The sequence below is a fragment of the Hyaena hyaena genome, unplaced genomic scaffold (assembly GCF_003009895.1).
Source record: "Hyaena hyaena isolate Hyena2069 unplaced genomic scaffold, ASM300989v1 scaffold_149, whole genome shotgun sequence".
Classification (NCBI taxonomy): Eukaryota; Metazoa; Chordata; class Mammalia; order Carnivora; family Hyaenidae; genus Hyaena; species Hyaena hyaena.
The window spans coordinates 1877887-1893706 of record NW_024080781.1 but is presented as its reverse complement, the minus strand read 5'-3'; the positions used below and the strand labels follow the sequence as shown (position 1 = coordinate 1893706).

The window sequence follows — 15820 nt, the reverse complement described above, 5'->3', positions numbered from 1 at the left end:
ATTAGATACTCTAGTCTTTCAAACTGTTGGCTAACACGGACACCTAGGTAGCTCAATTGGTTAAGCATCAGCCTTCCGCCAAGATCATGATCTCATGATTCATGACTTTGAGTCCTGCATCTGGCTCTGTGCTGACAGCTTAGAAGCTGGATCCTGCTTCAGATTCTATGTCTCCCTCTCTCTCTCTCTGCCTCTCCCCTGCTTGTGTGCTCGCTCTCTGTCTCTCTCTCAAAGATAAATAAACATTTTGAAAGATTTCAAACTGCTGGCTAACAGAAAATGTTGCATCAACTTTTTTCAATATTTATTTACTTATTTCGAGAGAAAGAGTGCAAGTGGGGAAGAAGCAGAGACAGAAGGAGAGAGAGAATCTCAAGCAGGGTCCATGCAGTCATCACAGAGCCCAACGTGGGGCTCCATCTCACAAAATATAAGATCATGACCTGAGCGGAAATCTAGAGTCAATTGGTTAACCACTGACACACCCAGCCACCCCCTGTTGTATAAACGTTTTATAGAGAAAACTAAACATTAGATAGATTGAAAGTGTCATGAATTAGGGGTGCCTGGGTGGCTCAATCAGCTAAGCAGCCGACTTCAGCTTAGGTCATGATCTCACAGCTCAAGCCCCGCATTTGGGTCTGTGCTGATGGCTCAGAGCCTAGAGCCTTCTGATTCTGTGTCTCCCTCTCTCTCTGCCCCTCCGCTACTCATGCTCTGTCTGTCTCTCTCTCTCATAAATAAACATTAAAAAAAAATTTTAAGTGTCATGAGTTATAGTCACATCAGTGGTGATGTAGAAATAGAATCTAGTATCCTGAAAAAACATGCATGGTGCACAAGGATCTGGCTTTCCTTCTATTTAATTTCTAGAATTTTTGTTAGCTTACAATCTAAGCTGAGAATGAAGAAACAAAACTGTAAATTCAATGATAACATCTGAATAAATAAGCCCCTAATCAGATACTTCAATTAGGGTGCAGAGTGGGGTGGCAAGGTAAAACTCAGCATGATACTTTTTCAGAAGCTGTTAGGGATGTAAAGAATGCATAGTCATGATATATTTATTAATATTTCAGAAGAATTAAATCGTAAATAAGATGGCAAATTCTGAAAGAGCTGAAGAGATGCAAGAAAATTATCAGAGAAATGGGTAAGCTTTGCCTAAATTCTACCAAAAGCATTCTGCAACTTCAGATAAACTTTATTCTTTTCAAAGCTGTAGCAAAAATGTTTATAATTTTTTTCCAAAAATAGCAGTGCATTTTTTTTGTGCTGAACTTCAATATAATCAATGAATTTCTTATAGTTTATCATTATAAGAAAAGAAATACCTGAATAATTTCAATTCAGTTCTCTATGGATCCTTCAGTTCATGTGGTACATTTAATAAAAGAAAATACGGGATTCCTATTATTTTTTCACTAAATGGATGTCTTTGTGTGTATGTATGTGTGTATTTTATAAAAATTTCCTACTCCTATAATCCATCAATTTACAGATTTAAAAGTGAAATAGCTTAAAGTCTATTTTAGTTTCACTTTTACCATAATAATGGTGTTACATTTAGATATATAAGCTATAAAAATTAAGAGGACCTCTTTTGATAGCATGTTTCGTTAATGCAGGGCTACAAATAGGCAGAAAGGCAGTTCCCACCATATTTGCTCATGTACTATTTTCTGCTTTCAACTCTGGTAGAAAAGAGACCTTCAAAAGACTACCTGAACTCTCCAGAGGCTTTTCATGAAGGTCAATGGGAGATAGAAATATTTCCCTGAAACAAAATTTATCAAAAGAGAGTTTACGAGTCTTAGTCTTTAAAATAAGCATTTGTTAGGGGATTATGGGGAGTCATGGCTGGCTCAGTCAAAAGGAACGTACCACTCTTGATCTCATAGCCCTGAGTTTGAGCCCCGTGTTCGATGTAGAGATTACTTAATCAAATAAAAGCACACAAGTCTGAATCTGGGGTAAAGCAAGGGCTTTACAGTCTTAAAGCACTTGTTGTCATCTGTGAAACATCTCAGAACAAAATGGCCCAGTATTTAAGTAAATTATTAACCTCAGAGAGAATAAAATTAAGTGACTTGACATTTATCAAAGCTGATGGAACAAAGGTTATAAAGCTGGAAAGAAGAGTCAGAAGTTCATCCTTCTGTGGTGTCTTTTTTAGAAAACTTAATCTGATGCCCTACAGTCGTCCATTAATGTTTAAGAATCTTATATGTGTGCGTGTCTTTAATTGATAGATTTCTCTGAAAGCAATGAATAAAACTTATCGTTTTCATCTGGACTTGAAATGTGAGCTTAAGAAATTAAATTTTCAGTGGGAAACAAAATTCACATTATACTTATTTAATATCTACTTAATAGGGCTTCTTTCATTAAAAGCTTACATTTACTCTTGAGCAATTTGTTACAAAAGCTTAAAAATTCTAATCAACCAACTTATATCGATTAAGATGGATGCTATTAAAAATAATAATAATAAATAAATAAAAGATAGCAAGTATTGGTGAGGTTGTGGAGAAGAATCCTTGTGCATGATTGATAGGAATGTAAAATGGTAAAACTGCTATGGAAAACAGTATGATGATTCCTCAAAAAATTAAAAATAATCATGTGATCCAGCAATTTCAGTCTTATTTACCCAAAAGAACTGAAAGTGGGGACTTGAAAAGTTATTTATATACCCCTATTCATAGCAGCATTATTCACAGCAAAAGGTTGAAGCACTCGGAAAGTGTTCATTGACTGATGGGTGGATGGATGGATAAATAAAATGTGCTATATACACAATGGCATAATAATCAGCCTTAAAAAGAAGAAAAATTCTGACATGTGCTACCACATATATAAACATTGAAGATACTATGCTAAGTGAATAAACCCAACAGAAAAGAACAAAATACTATGTAGTTCCACTTACACGAGGCACCTAAGGTAGTCAGATTCATAGAAACAGAAAATAGAATGGTAGTTGCCAGAAGCTGGGAGCAAGAGAGAAGGGTGATTATTGTTTAATGAGTATAGAGTCCATTTTTCAAGATATAGTTCTGTGGGTTGATGGTGGTGATGGGAGCACAATATGAATGTACTTAATACTACTGAACTGTACACTTAAAATTAGTTGAGATGGTGAATTCTGTTACATGTATTTTACCACAATTAAAAAATGTCTACTCCAAAGGTTTGCCTTCAATTGTTATCCTAACTAATGTAGAGATAGCCAGTGACAACTTAGTTTTCCATTGGTTATGATAAAAATCTGTACTGTGTATCCTTAAGTGTGTTTTTAAAATTTCAATGTCGATGCAAATTTGCTATCAAGAGTGAAATTTGATACTTAGGAACAATTTTAATTGGAAAAATTTGCAGTTATATTCACATTGTAACCTTTCCATCTTCAACATTTGTTTTCCAGAAAACTACAAGAACTGCCCAGTGTAAAAAAACAAATTATTGGACCTATTGAAATAGTAAGTAAATCAGTTAGAAAGTATATGTATCATAAAATTTTAGGGAATTGTCAGTAGTGCTTAGAATGATTGATAGTTTACACCTATTGTTGGGGGAAGAAGGGGAATTTTAAAAGTAATTAAAATATAACTTCTAATAGGAAAAAATATAATTAACCCAACATTTCCATAATAAGGGGTAAGAAAAAAGTACAGTATTTATACAGTGCTCCCAATTTTGAAAAAAAAAAAAAGTGTGTGCATGTGTGTGTGATACATACATTGGTAAAAGTTGCTTGGTTATTTTTAAAGTGTATAAATTCTTTTTAAATAAAAAATAATTATGTAAATATTTTATAAAACATACACATAAAAAATAGGTTAACACATTTCTTTAGGATTATGTTCAAGGAACATTTTCAGGAATGTGTTCCCAAAACAACTTCTCTACCTACTCTAATCTCAATGTCAGCCTGGCTGTCAGTGTCATTAGAAATTCACATATGAGGACTTTAAGATACAAAACATATGAACATAAGGGAGGGGAAGCAAAAATAATATAAAAACAGGGAGGGGGACAAAAATATGAGACTCTTAAATATGGAAAACAAACAGAGGGTTACTGGAGGGGTTGTGGGAGGGGGGATGGGCTAAATGGGTAACGGGCATTAAGGAATATACTCTTGAAATCATTGTTGCACTATATGCTAACTAACTTGGATGTAAATTTAAAAATTAATAAAAAAATTTTTTAAAAAGAAATTCACGTAAAACATTACCTGCTTTTTCAAAAGTCAAATCTGAAAAACCTGGGAAGTAGCAGAACATGACAATCTTTACAAAGAGATAACACATTATTCTGGGGGAAGGTGGATGAACAGATACTTATCATCTGTAGTACCAAGTACAATACTGTGGCATTTACTCCGTAAATATTTATTAGCTATCACATGAATAAATGGTAACACATTAAATATTTTCAGTCTCCACTCATAAAATATGTACTAAGTTCTTCTTACTGTTATACAAATCTAATTTCATTTCCATACCACTATACATTTTATCTTGAACTTTCAGTAAGATAAATAATCCATATTTTCAAGTTTTATTCATATTTTTGTTTTGGAATAGCATTGTTGGGATCTGCTATAGAATAGAATATAAAGAATTCAGTATCTGGCTTTCAATTATTTCTTTCTTCTTTTTTTCAATTATCATTTCTTATTCCAAACAGCCTTGCAAATTATAATTTATGCAATAAGTTATTATAGACCCTTATTTATAGAATAGATATTGTCCAGTTAGGAAAAAATCCAAGGAATTTAAAATAAGAATGAAAAATATAATTTGTTACATTTGGTGAACTAATTTTTACCACATGGTTACTGTTCACTGTGCTTACTTAGTTTTATCATTGCTATGATGTTGATAAACCTAAGGAATTGAAATTTTGAAGTTCAACTGTCCTTAAACCAAGATATTGTCATTGCAGTGTTTTAAAATATATTAATTTATTTTATGGGGCGCCTGGGTGACTCAGTCGGTTAAGCGTCCGACTTTGTCTCAGGTCATGATCTCATGGTTTGTGGATTCGAGCCCCATGTTGGGCTCTGTGCTGACAGCTAGCTCAGAGCCTGGAGTCTTTCAGATTCTGTAAATCCCTCTCTCTCTGACCCTCCCCTGTTCACACTGTCTCTCTCTCTTTCAGAAATAAATAAAAAAACATTACAAAAATTAAAAATATATATATTAATTTATTTTAGAATCAACCAAATGGAAGGAAGTTTCTGATTTATACTCACATTTTATCTGGCCTGTGTCACAGATGCATAATTTGTACAGATTTTGCTAATTTATATTTTTATTACTTTTTTTAATTTTTAAAAAATATTTTGTAATGTTTGAGAGAGACAGAGCTATGTTATATTTTTCGACAACTTCTTCAAAATACATTGTAAATCCTTAATATCAGGGATCTTCTTTTTTAACTTTTACATATAAATACTTTTCCATAATTTTACACATTTATTGTTTTAATTTATAAAATAATGTTTACTTGATGGAAAAATTGTAGATTGGTTTTGTTTTTGTTTTTTACAGCTATAATGCTACCATGTTTTGTTTTCCTCAGTTCCGTTTTGCTGATGGACTGGACATCACACTTATGATCCTGGGATTACTGGCATCACTAGTAAACGGAGCCTGTCTTCCTGTAATGTCACTGATTTTAGGAGAAATGAGTGATAACCTTATTAGTGGATGTCTAGTCAAAATCAATACAAGTGAGCACAATATTTACTTTTCTGTATTTCTGGGAACTCAAAAGCATTAAATAAAACAAACATAGAGTTCATAATACAGATTTGTGTATTGTCAAACAAATCTATATAATATGTATCTAAGTCTTGATTTCTTTGTCCTTCTATATTGCCAGGGACTTAAGAACCAAAGTCTGTGTTAGTATTTGTCAAAGAAACAGAATCAATAGGATGTGAGTGTGTGTGTATGTATTTTTGGAGAGAAAGGGAAAGAAATTTATGTTAAGGAATTGGCTCATGCCATTATGGAAGCTGATATGTACAAAATCTACAGGGTGGGCCAGCAGGCTGAAGACTCAGGACAGACCCAGTGTTGCAGGTCAAGTCCAAAAGCCATCTCTTTCATAGTATATAAAAATCATCTGAGGGGCACCAGGGTGGTTCAGTCGGTTGAGCGTCCAACTCTTGATTTGGGCTCAGGCCACGATCCCAGGGTCGTGGGATCAAGCCCCAGGTTTGGCTCTATGCTGAGCATGGAGCCTGCTTGAGATTGTCTCTTCCTCTGCCCCTCTCCCTCACTTGCTCTCTCTCTCTCTCCCTCTCCCTCTCAAAAAAAAAAAAAAATCATCGGAGACTGAGCATACCTCAACTTGTCTCTCCAGGAAATTAAGTAATTTTCTATCAAAACTGATGATCATATCATGATTTAATCAAAGGCTTAAGCCATTCCAGGGCACTCATCTATAATACACTTTATTTTTTTATTTTTTTAATGTTTATATATTTGAGAGAGAGAGAGAGAGACCATGAGCAGAGGACGGACAGAGAGAGCCACAGACACAGAATCTGAAGCAGGCTCCAAGCTCTGAGCTGTCAGCACAGAGCCTGACAGGGGACTCAAACTCACAAGCTGTGAGATCATGATCTCAGCCAAAGTCAGACGCTTAACTGACTGAGCCACCCAGGAACCCCTATAATACACACTTCAAAAAGAAGAAATCAAGAATGACAAAATCTCTCAGATCATTGCTTAGAGTTACATTCATAATATATAGACATGCACAGCACTGTAGAACGTAATGCAGCAAGGAAGCCAAAATAAGCATGCAGAAAATTATTGCACTAGAGCCAAATAACCTAAGTAAAGATAGGAGGGAAATCTAATAATTAGGTATAGGGGAAAAGGTGTTTTTGTATTTCCAGTAGTTAGAGATGTCTTTCATATATCATTACCTTTGCAGTATCCTATTTCAGGGTCATGTTCTTCAAGGTAACATTCTTTAGAGGTAAATCCAGCAATTTTATGCACTGACATAAAATTATGCACTAAGTATCCATAGCCTTTTTTTTTAATCTGAAGTTTTAAAAACATTAGTAATCCCGTGATTTTATGTTTTTCCACAAATTATACTATAAGAAGCATCCTGATTATAACTGATATAAATGTGTCATTAAAACTTAGACTGTCTTTTAGACAGAAGCCTAGCTGTATGTACTGTGTCCCCCCTCTATGTCCTATTTAACTTTAAATACTAGCTTGTATCCTCTTGTTTTCCACCTAAAGGGTAATCTTTTGAGTATCCCAGTCTTGTTGGAGCAGAGTAAAGCCATTGCTTCCATTTCTATATCTTTTCATGTAATGATCTCCTGTCTACACAGTTAATTAATTTTTAGTATTTTAATGATAGAAGCTAAATTAAGGATGCTCTTAGGTTTTATAAACAAATGAAACCACCAATTCACTGAGTAAATATTTATTGACTGCCAGCTGTGTTGTGTCTCTCTCCAAATGAATGAGTGAAGGAAAGAAGGAGGGAAGGAACAACCTAGCAATCTAAGTCAGTAAGCTTAGGAGTATTCCTTTTCTTAGAGCTACTCTATAATTGATTCTCTTACCAGCTTTAGATAGGATGAGCAGGATATAACTCCTGATATTGCTTTGAATTTTAACTTTTGATTTTGGTTAAGCCTCTTTCAGGTTTTTTAAATTTCATTGTGGCATTTGTCAAACGTGGTGAACATACAAAGAGGTTTGGTAAACGTTTAGATAAATACATGGATACTATTGGTATGACATTATTAAAGAGAAGTGAGGACATTAAATAATATACCTTCAACTTAACAATGATTTTCTGGAGGAATTTAGAAGAGGATTATTTGCTCCTACAGACAAAAATATGAAAAATAGCTGTCACTGATCAAGGACCCATTTTTGTGCCAGCACTGAACTTTTGCACATGCTACCTGTATTAACATAATCTCCAAAATGAGAATATGCCATTTTTATGTGATTTTAGGTACCATTTTTAGAAATAATGTTTATTCTCTTTATTAGCTCAATTTCATTAAAACTTTCCACTAGAGTTTAGTACTTCTACTGCGTTAATTCTAATATGTGGAATAAACTGCTTTAAAATTTTTCTTACCATAATTCCATAAATGGAATAAGAGAAAAGTATTGTTTGCATATAAATAAAGATCATAGACATTATCATATGTGATGATGGTACAGTTATGAAAAATGAACAGTTGAGATGTCTGGAATTCATTTCAACTATTTATTTAAAAAGGTTTAAGAAAGAAAATTATGACAGTGGATAGTGGATATTGATGACTGTTTTGTGCTGTTTTGAAATCACAACCTTGGTATAATTAAAGTATGGTATATTTTTTACCAGAAGATATATTAAAAAGTTTACATGTAGTGGTGCCTAGGTGGCTCAATCTGTTGGGCATCTGACTTGATTTCAGCTCAGGTCATGATCTGGTGGTCCTGGAATCTAGCCATGTTGTGAATCCCATGGGATTCTCTCTCTGCCCCTCCCCCACTCATTCTATCTCTTTCTCTCTCTCTCTCTCAAAATAAATAAGTAAACTTTAAACAATACTCTTAGAAAAGTTTACACATAATCTTATATCCAAACTTATAATCCAAAGATTATTTTAAATACTGTTTTATTCTGTTACTATTGTTATGTCCGAATCGCGAGTCCCCAGAGACCTCCAAGGAGCCAGCACCGATGCAAGTACAAAAGGGTCTTTATTACAAGCTTTAGCAGGGGCTCACCTGTCTTCTGGCACAGCGGCAGTTAAGTGTAGCCCCTAACAGTGGCAAGCAGGGTTTTTATGGGGGAAGGTCTGGGGTGTTACCGTGCACACGTTGTACATTTTGCATCATTACATAAGCACCAATCATAGTTGTACAATGCCCATAGTAACAGCATAGTAACAATTTTGACCATTCAGTATCTGCGAGGCGTCCGTTATATTTAGCGGGACCCAATCATGATCTTTGAGAGTCTTTTAAAATGACCAATTATGAGGTGGGCTCAGAGAATCTACGTGGGGCTTCTGCAAGCGGTGATTGATTGGCAAGTTTGTACAAAGTAACTACCTGGAGTTCCCAGCCCTGACTCGTCTCCAAGACTACAGGAATGTTACACATTTCTTTTGATTGGCAGATCCGAGGGCGGCTTCAGCTGAGGCTTTTCCTGGAACTGGGACTACGTGCAGCCTGAGGTTGTTTCTAATGGAGGACTTAATTTTAGGCTCCTCACTATCCTTGTTATACCCAACATATTTTTTTATATTTTTTTAATGTTTTATTTATTTCTGAGAGAGAGAGACAGTGTGAGCAGGGGAGGGTCAGAGAGAGAGGGAGACACAGAATCTGAAACAGACTCCAGGCTCTGAGCTAACTGTCAGCACAGAGCCAGATGCAGGGCTCGAAGCCACAAACGGTGAGATCATGATCTGAGCCGAAGTCGGACACTCAACCGACTGGGCCACCCAGGCGCCCCATACAACCAACGTATTTCAATGAGCTTCACGTAAATTTTTCCCATGATTATTACTTCGAGAATTTCTCACATGTGTTCTTGCTTTTCTTGGACTTTTTAAATTATTCTCTGAGATATCTCAAACTGACTTCTAAATGCATAATCTCAGCAGGAAAGGTAAATTCTATTATCATTAATTACACAACTTTTGTCTGAAATCAGAAATGTCCTAAAGAATTTTTCCAGATATGAGATACATATTTAATATTTCCTTATAATTTTTCACATTGCATGAGTTCTTTTTGAGACAAGCAATAATTATTTCAAATTTTAAGTTAAGAGTATAAAGTTAAGATGATAATAAACATAAGATATTAAGTCCATATTCTTGAGAATGCATTATATTTTGTTTGGAGGGCTATGTATGAAAGTGTGGCCAATTATAAATCAATTGCCTTCATAATTTAAAAAACTGTTTTACAGCAAATTACCGGAATTGTACTCAGTCTCAAGAGAAACTGAATGAAGATATTACTATGTAAGTCCAAATAAAATATTAATATCATGTTTATTGCATGCTGCTTTATTCAGTACTTACAAGAAAAAAACTAAGGTTTCATCATCAATATTACATATAAGTGATTAAAGCAAACATGTCTTTTTCTTTCATTGGATATATAAAATAGAATTATTACATAATTTTCTCTTCTATTTGAAAGGCACTAAGTTCATATGCTTTAAATTGTATTTGACAGAATTGTCATCAATAAAAAATTCATTTGGGTATTTGCATTTTTTAGACCAATTTTGCCTTCTAAAACTGAAAGTACATATCCTAAAACCTAAAGGACTTGTTTTTCTATTTTTTTTCAAATTATTTTCCTTACAAGTCTTATGAAAAATGCTACTTCTATAAACTTTAAACAGCAAAAGTCATATGCAACAAATACTAAATATAGTAAAATAATTTTTTAATGTTTATTTAATTTGAGAGGGAGAGAGTGAGTGCAAGCAGGGGAGGGATAGAGAGGGGGGGGGGAAAGAGAGAATCCCAAGCAGATCCCATGCTGTCAACACAGAGCCCAACATAGGGCTTGAACTCATGAACCATGAGATCGTGCCCTGAACCAAAATCCAAGAATCTGACACTTAACCAACTCAGCCACCCAGCTGCCCAAATAATACAATAATTTTAAAAACAAAAACAATAAAGTTTTATTGACTAATTTTAGAGACTAATTATTCAGACTATTATGGTGATGTTGCATTCAAACTGAAAATTGTAAAGTCTGAATTTATAAGGGCATTAAGTTTTTGTGTTTTATATATTAAACAGTATCATTTTCTCTGTTATGTGTTGAGTTCATTAGACAGATGCTGCTTTACTGAGTATATTCAATGCATTTCAGTAGTGTCTCACTAAAGTTATGAGAGTTTTTGCTACAGTCCTACATGTTCCCTTATTTTTCTCCCACAAGTGAAGCCTACATATTGCACAACCCAAGGAACACTATCATATTGCAGTGAAACTCTCTGCACCATAACCCTTGACCTGCCCTGTCCAGTATGTTAGCCATAGCTACTTAATGCCTATTTAAATTTGAATTAATTAAAGCTGAATAAAATTAAATATTTAGTTCCTCATTCTCAGTCACATTTCAAGCGTTCATAGCAACATCTGGCTGGTGTCATCTTGTATATCACAGATATGGAATATTTTCTTTGTCATAGAAAGTTGTATTGGACAGCATGCAGTGTAAATGGCACCTCCTCCAGTTGTATTTTGCTGCAGCCTCAACTCTCTTTGAGCATTGGTTCCATTTTTTAGCAACTTTTTCATAAAATATCTTCATACTAGGTGTTTTGAAAATTCAATATTGAGATTCAGTGTACTGCCTTTGTTCTGTTCTTACAGAATTAAACTGAGGTTCTGATGTATAATCATGAAGTTTGAGCACTTTACAAAAACGTTTAGAACTTTGAAAAATAGGAGCCACCATTTAAAGAACAGATAATAAAAGGTAGAATAAAATGAAAAGATATGTCAGTGTACAGTTATTTAAAGATTATGAAATTTACAAATGAACATTTTTAATCTGTTGTATTTGTTACGCTGTTGTTCCTCAAACCGGTGTTCTGTTTTGGGATATTTGAGATACATGAAGAGAAAGGGTTCCATGGTCTAACTGGCTTTATATGACAGCCTTCCCTTGGACATACACAGCACAGATTAAGTGTAGTAAAGCTCCATTAATTCACAATCTTTTCCCCAAACACTTAGTAGCATCTTGTGGAACTAATGTTTTGATGAACACATTTCTGAGAATCATTACTTTATACCCTCTTTTTGGGTGAGGATAAAGTAAAAATATTTCTTTCAGCTATAATCATCAGGAACCAAAGAATTTTATTCTACCTATGTTATTATCTAAAGATAATGACTCGTAGCTTTATATAAGTTTAATGTTTTGACATTCAGCCTGTATCCTTATTTTATTTACCTGATATTCTGAAAATAATTGAATATTTTCTTGTCAAGTCCAAATCATAATGACTAAATAGTCCTAAGATTATTGCTGGTAAATATGATGCCTCCTCTTTTGTCAAGAGTTAATTAATGAATTGTATATCAACTTCTAAGCAAGTTCTCTCCTTTTTGCTACTTCTAATATATCTTTCATATTCTATTTGAAAATGAAGGGGCAAACTACATGACCAAGGCTGTGTTAGATTTAATTCAGTTACATTTAATGTAAAGCCCATCATAATAGTTGTTTAACCATGATAGAAATTTATTTCTCTTACATATAAATATCTGAAAGTAGGTAGTGTAAGGATGAAATATGGTTCAAAAGCCATTAGGGACTCAACATCCTTCTGTCTTTGTTCTAGTCATATGACCACATCCATTTTAGCTATTATTGCCACTTCAAATAAAATGGAGGTTCTCTTATTTAGGAGGAAGATAAAATCAGATGTTGGCTGATAGATTATATAAATAGACAGCAAATTCTGCTGCAAGTAAGGATAGCATAATTCCCAAATTGTGTTCAATATGACTGTTAACGTGGTACATTTTAAAAGGAGTTGAGTATTCATGGTTAATTGGTCTGAGACATCCTGCATTCAACAAAATTAATTTCTGTAGTTTTTGATTTTTTGATACGTTCACATGTTTCCAAGGAAGAATGACACTAGGTATACAGGGTTTCCCAAGTCTATTTGAGAAAACTTTTTCCTCAGAAATATTACTAGAATGATTCAGATCAGGTATTCAGTATTCAGATCATGGGTTTATATTAAGATCATGGGCTCTGCCACTTTTTAACTATGGAAGCTGTTGGGTAACTTTGATAAGCTTCAGTTTCTTCATCTCTAAAATGAGATGTTAATACTTCCTAAAGATTCCGTGATACTCAGATATGTCAAGGGCCTGACATAATATTTTACACAAAATAAATGCTCAATAAATGAAGCTATTAAATCAACCTTAATTTGTATGTGGTTTTGAATCAGAAGACTTAGATCATGAAGGTAGTTTCATTTCCTGATGCAAAATAAGATACCTGGGCTTTGAGACTACTAGGGCTTTTTCTTCTGGGTCCCAGGTAGTTTGGAAGTTTGATTACTAGATAAATGAGGAATTGATAAGTATAGTATCTTCAATTTGGAATCAATTGAATGTGTTATTTTCTTTGTTCTTAAAGAAAAGTCTATTAAAAAGTGAATCAGTACTTCTGTAAAAATTACTTGAATTACCTTTACTGATTAAATGCTTGGTATTTTCATTGTACATAATGTGAAAAGATAAAAATTCACAAAAAAATTAAATCACCTATAATCCTGCCACTAATGGATAATAAACATTATATTTGATTTTATTATTACAATCTTTTTACATGTATGAGTACACATATATAATTTTAATAGAATTATACCGTTCATATGATTTTAATATCTTTACTGAGGCATAATTTACTTATAAAACTCACCAGTTTTAACTGTACACTTCAATGATTTTTAGTAAAATGACAGAGTTATGCAACCATCACAACAATCTATTTTTAGAACACTTGCATCATTCTACAAGGATCCCTCCCTTACTGTCATTCCCCAATCCCACATCCAGCCTCAGCCAACCACTGCTCTCTATCTCTAAAGATTTACATTGTTGGACATTGCATGTGCATGGACACATATAATATGTAGGGCACCTGGCTTCTTTTATTTATTAGCATATTGTTTTTTTTAATGTTTACTTATATTAGAGGGAGAAGAGAGAGTGACAATGCATGAGCAAGAGGAAGTGGCCAGAGGGAGATGGAGGCTCAGGATTCCATCTGTTTCTGGCCCCCTCCCCTGCTCACACTCTGTCTCCTTCTCTCTCTCAAAATTAATAAACATTTAAAAAAAAAAAAAAAAAAAAAAAGCTTGAGCCATTCCAGGGCACTTAACTGTAGCACACACTTCATTTTGTTTAATGTTTATTTATTTTTGAGAGAAAGAGAGACAGAGCACGAACAGGGAAATGGCAGAGAGATCCAGAGACACAGGATCTGGAGCAGGCTCTAGCTCTGAGCTATTAGTACAGAGCCTAATGCAGGGCTAGAACTCACATGCCATGAGATCATGACCTGAGCCAAAGTCAGATGCTTAACCCACTGAGCCAGCATAGTGTTTTGGGTTTCATCCATGTTGTAACATGTATCAGTAGTTAATTCCTTTTTGTTGCTTAGTAGTAATCCATTTCAGGGATACACTTTTTTTTGTCTGTTCACCAGTTGATGGACATTTAGATTGTTTCTGGGTTTTGACTATTTTAAAAATAATGCTTCTATGAACATCAGTATAGAAGTCTTTGTGTGTACATGTTTTTATTTCTCTTGGATAGATACGTAGGTGGTATCTCTGGGACATATGGTAAGTTTATGTTTATCTTTTAAAGAAACTGCCAAACTGTTTTCCAAAGTGGCTACGTTTTGCTTTTTCACTAACAATATAAAAGAGTTCCAATTTCTCCCCATCCTTGTCAACATTTGATTATTGTCTGTCTTTTTAATTATAGCCATGGTAATGTGTGTCAAGTGGTATCATATTATAGCTTTAACTTGCATTTCTCTAGTGAATAATATTGAGAACCTTTTTCAATACGTTTTAGGCATTCAGATATTTTTTTGGTTAAATATTCAAGTATTTAGCCTATTTTTAATTGTGCCTTTTGTCTTATTTTTGAATTATGAGAGTACTATTTTATAAGTCTAGATACAAATTCCATTTCATATGTATGATTGGCAAATTTTTTTCTTCCAGTCTATGGCTAACCTTTTCATTTTATTAAAGGTTTCTTTGGAAACACAAAAATTTTAAGTTTTAATGATGAGGTACAATTTATGAAGTTTTTCTTTGATGGATTGTGCCTTTGGATTTGATAATTCTTTGCCTAAACCAAGATCTTGAAGATTTTCTCCTACATTTTCTTCTAGGACTTTGAATATTTTAGCTTTTACACTTAGGTCTATGGTCCATTTTCAGTTTATTTTTGTGACTGTTTTGAGGTAAGATTCTAACATTTTGCATGTGACTGTATCCATTTGTCCCAGCATTATTCCCTGAAAAAATTATCTATTCTCCTTTTTCCATTTCCTTGGCACCTTTGCTAAAAATCAGCTGTCCAAATGTAAGGGTGTCTGTTCTCTCAGTTTGTTGCATTTATTGATATGTCTGTTCTTATGCTAGTATCACACCGTTTTAATTAGTGCAGTTATAGAGAATGAATGGATAAATAAATAAATAAACAAATAAATAAAATCAAGAAATGTAAGTCCTCCAACTTTGTTCTTTTTAAAAATCATTTTGGCTCTTCTGAGTTCTGTTCATTTCTACATATATTTTAGGATAATCTTGCCAATTTCTGCCAAATAGCCTACTGGGATTTTTGACAGGGATTACATTGAATCTATATGTCAATTTGGGGATATTATCACCTTGCCAACATTTTTGAATCTTCCAATCCATGAACATGGATAACTTCTCAAGTTTTTACAGTTTCCAGTGTACAAATCTTGCATTTTTTTTCATTTGCTTGTGTAACCTATTTTTACTTATAGTATTATTAACATTTTCCCCACAACATTAAAAAATTCAATAAGATAATTTTTATTTAACCTATAGTGTTTTTTACTGTCCTTATAAAGCCCCTCTTATTAGAAAACAGCCAATCCTCATTTATTTGCAATAGCTCTATTAAAGTTGTCATGAATACTGAATTAGAAAACTTTAAACTGTTGTTCCTAGGTTAAATACAGGGTTAGGTTCCTGTGAG

At 33.8% G+C, this 15820-nt stretch overlaps 1 protein-coding gene across 1 annotated transcript in view; it reads left to right on the top strand.

The window, feature by feature from the left end:
- ABCB5 (ATP binding cassette subfamily B member 5) overlaps positions 1 to 15820 on the top strand; it is a 129285-nt gene that overhangs the window by 11206 nt on the left and 102259 nt on the right. The window contains exons 2-5 of the mRNA XM_039238854.1: positions 1080 to 1153; positions 3428 to 3482; positions 5593 to 5743; positions 9982 to 10036. Coding sequence (XP_039094785.1) covers positions 1101 to 1153; positions 3428 to 3482; positions 5593 to 5743; positions 9982 to 10036 — 314 coding nt within the window. The 5' untranslated portion in view covers positions 1080 to 1100. The remainder of the gene's footprint in view (positions 1 to 1079; positions 1154 to 3427; positions 3483 to 5592; positions 5744 to 9981; positions 10037 to 15820) is intronic.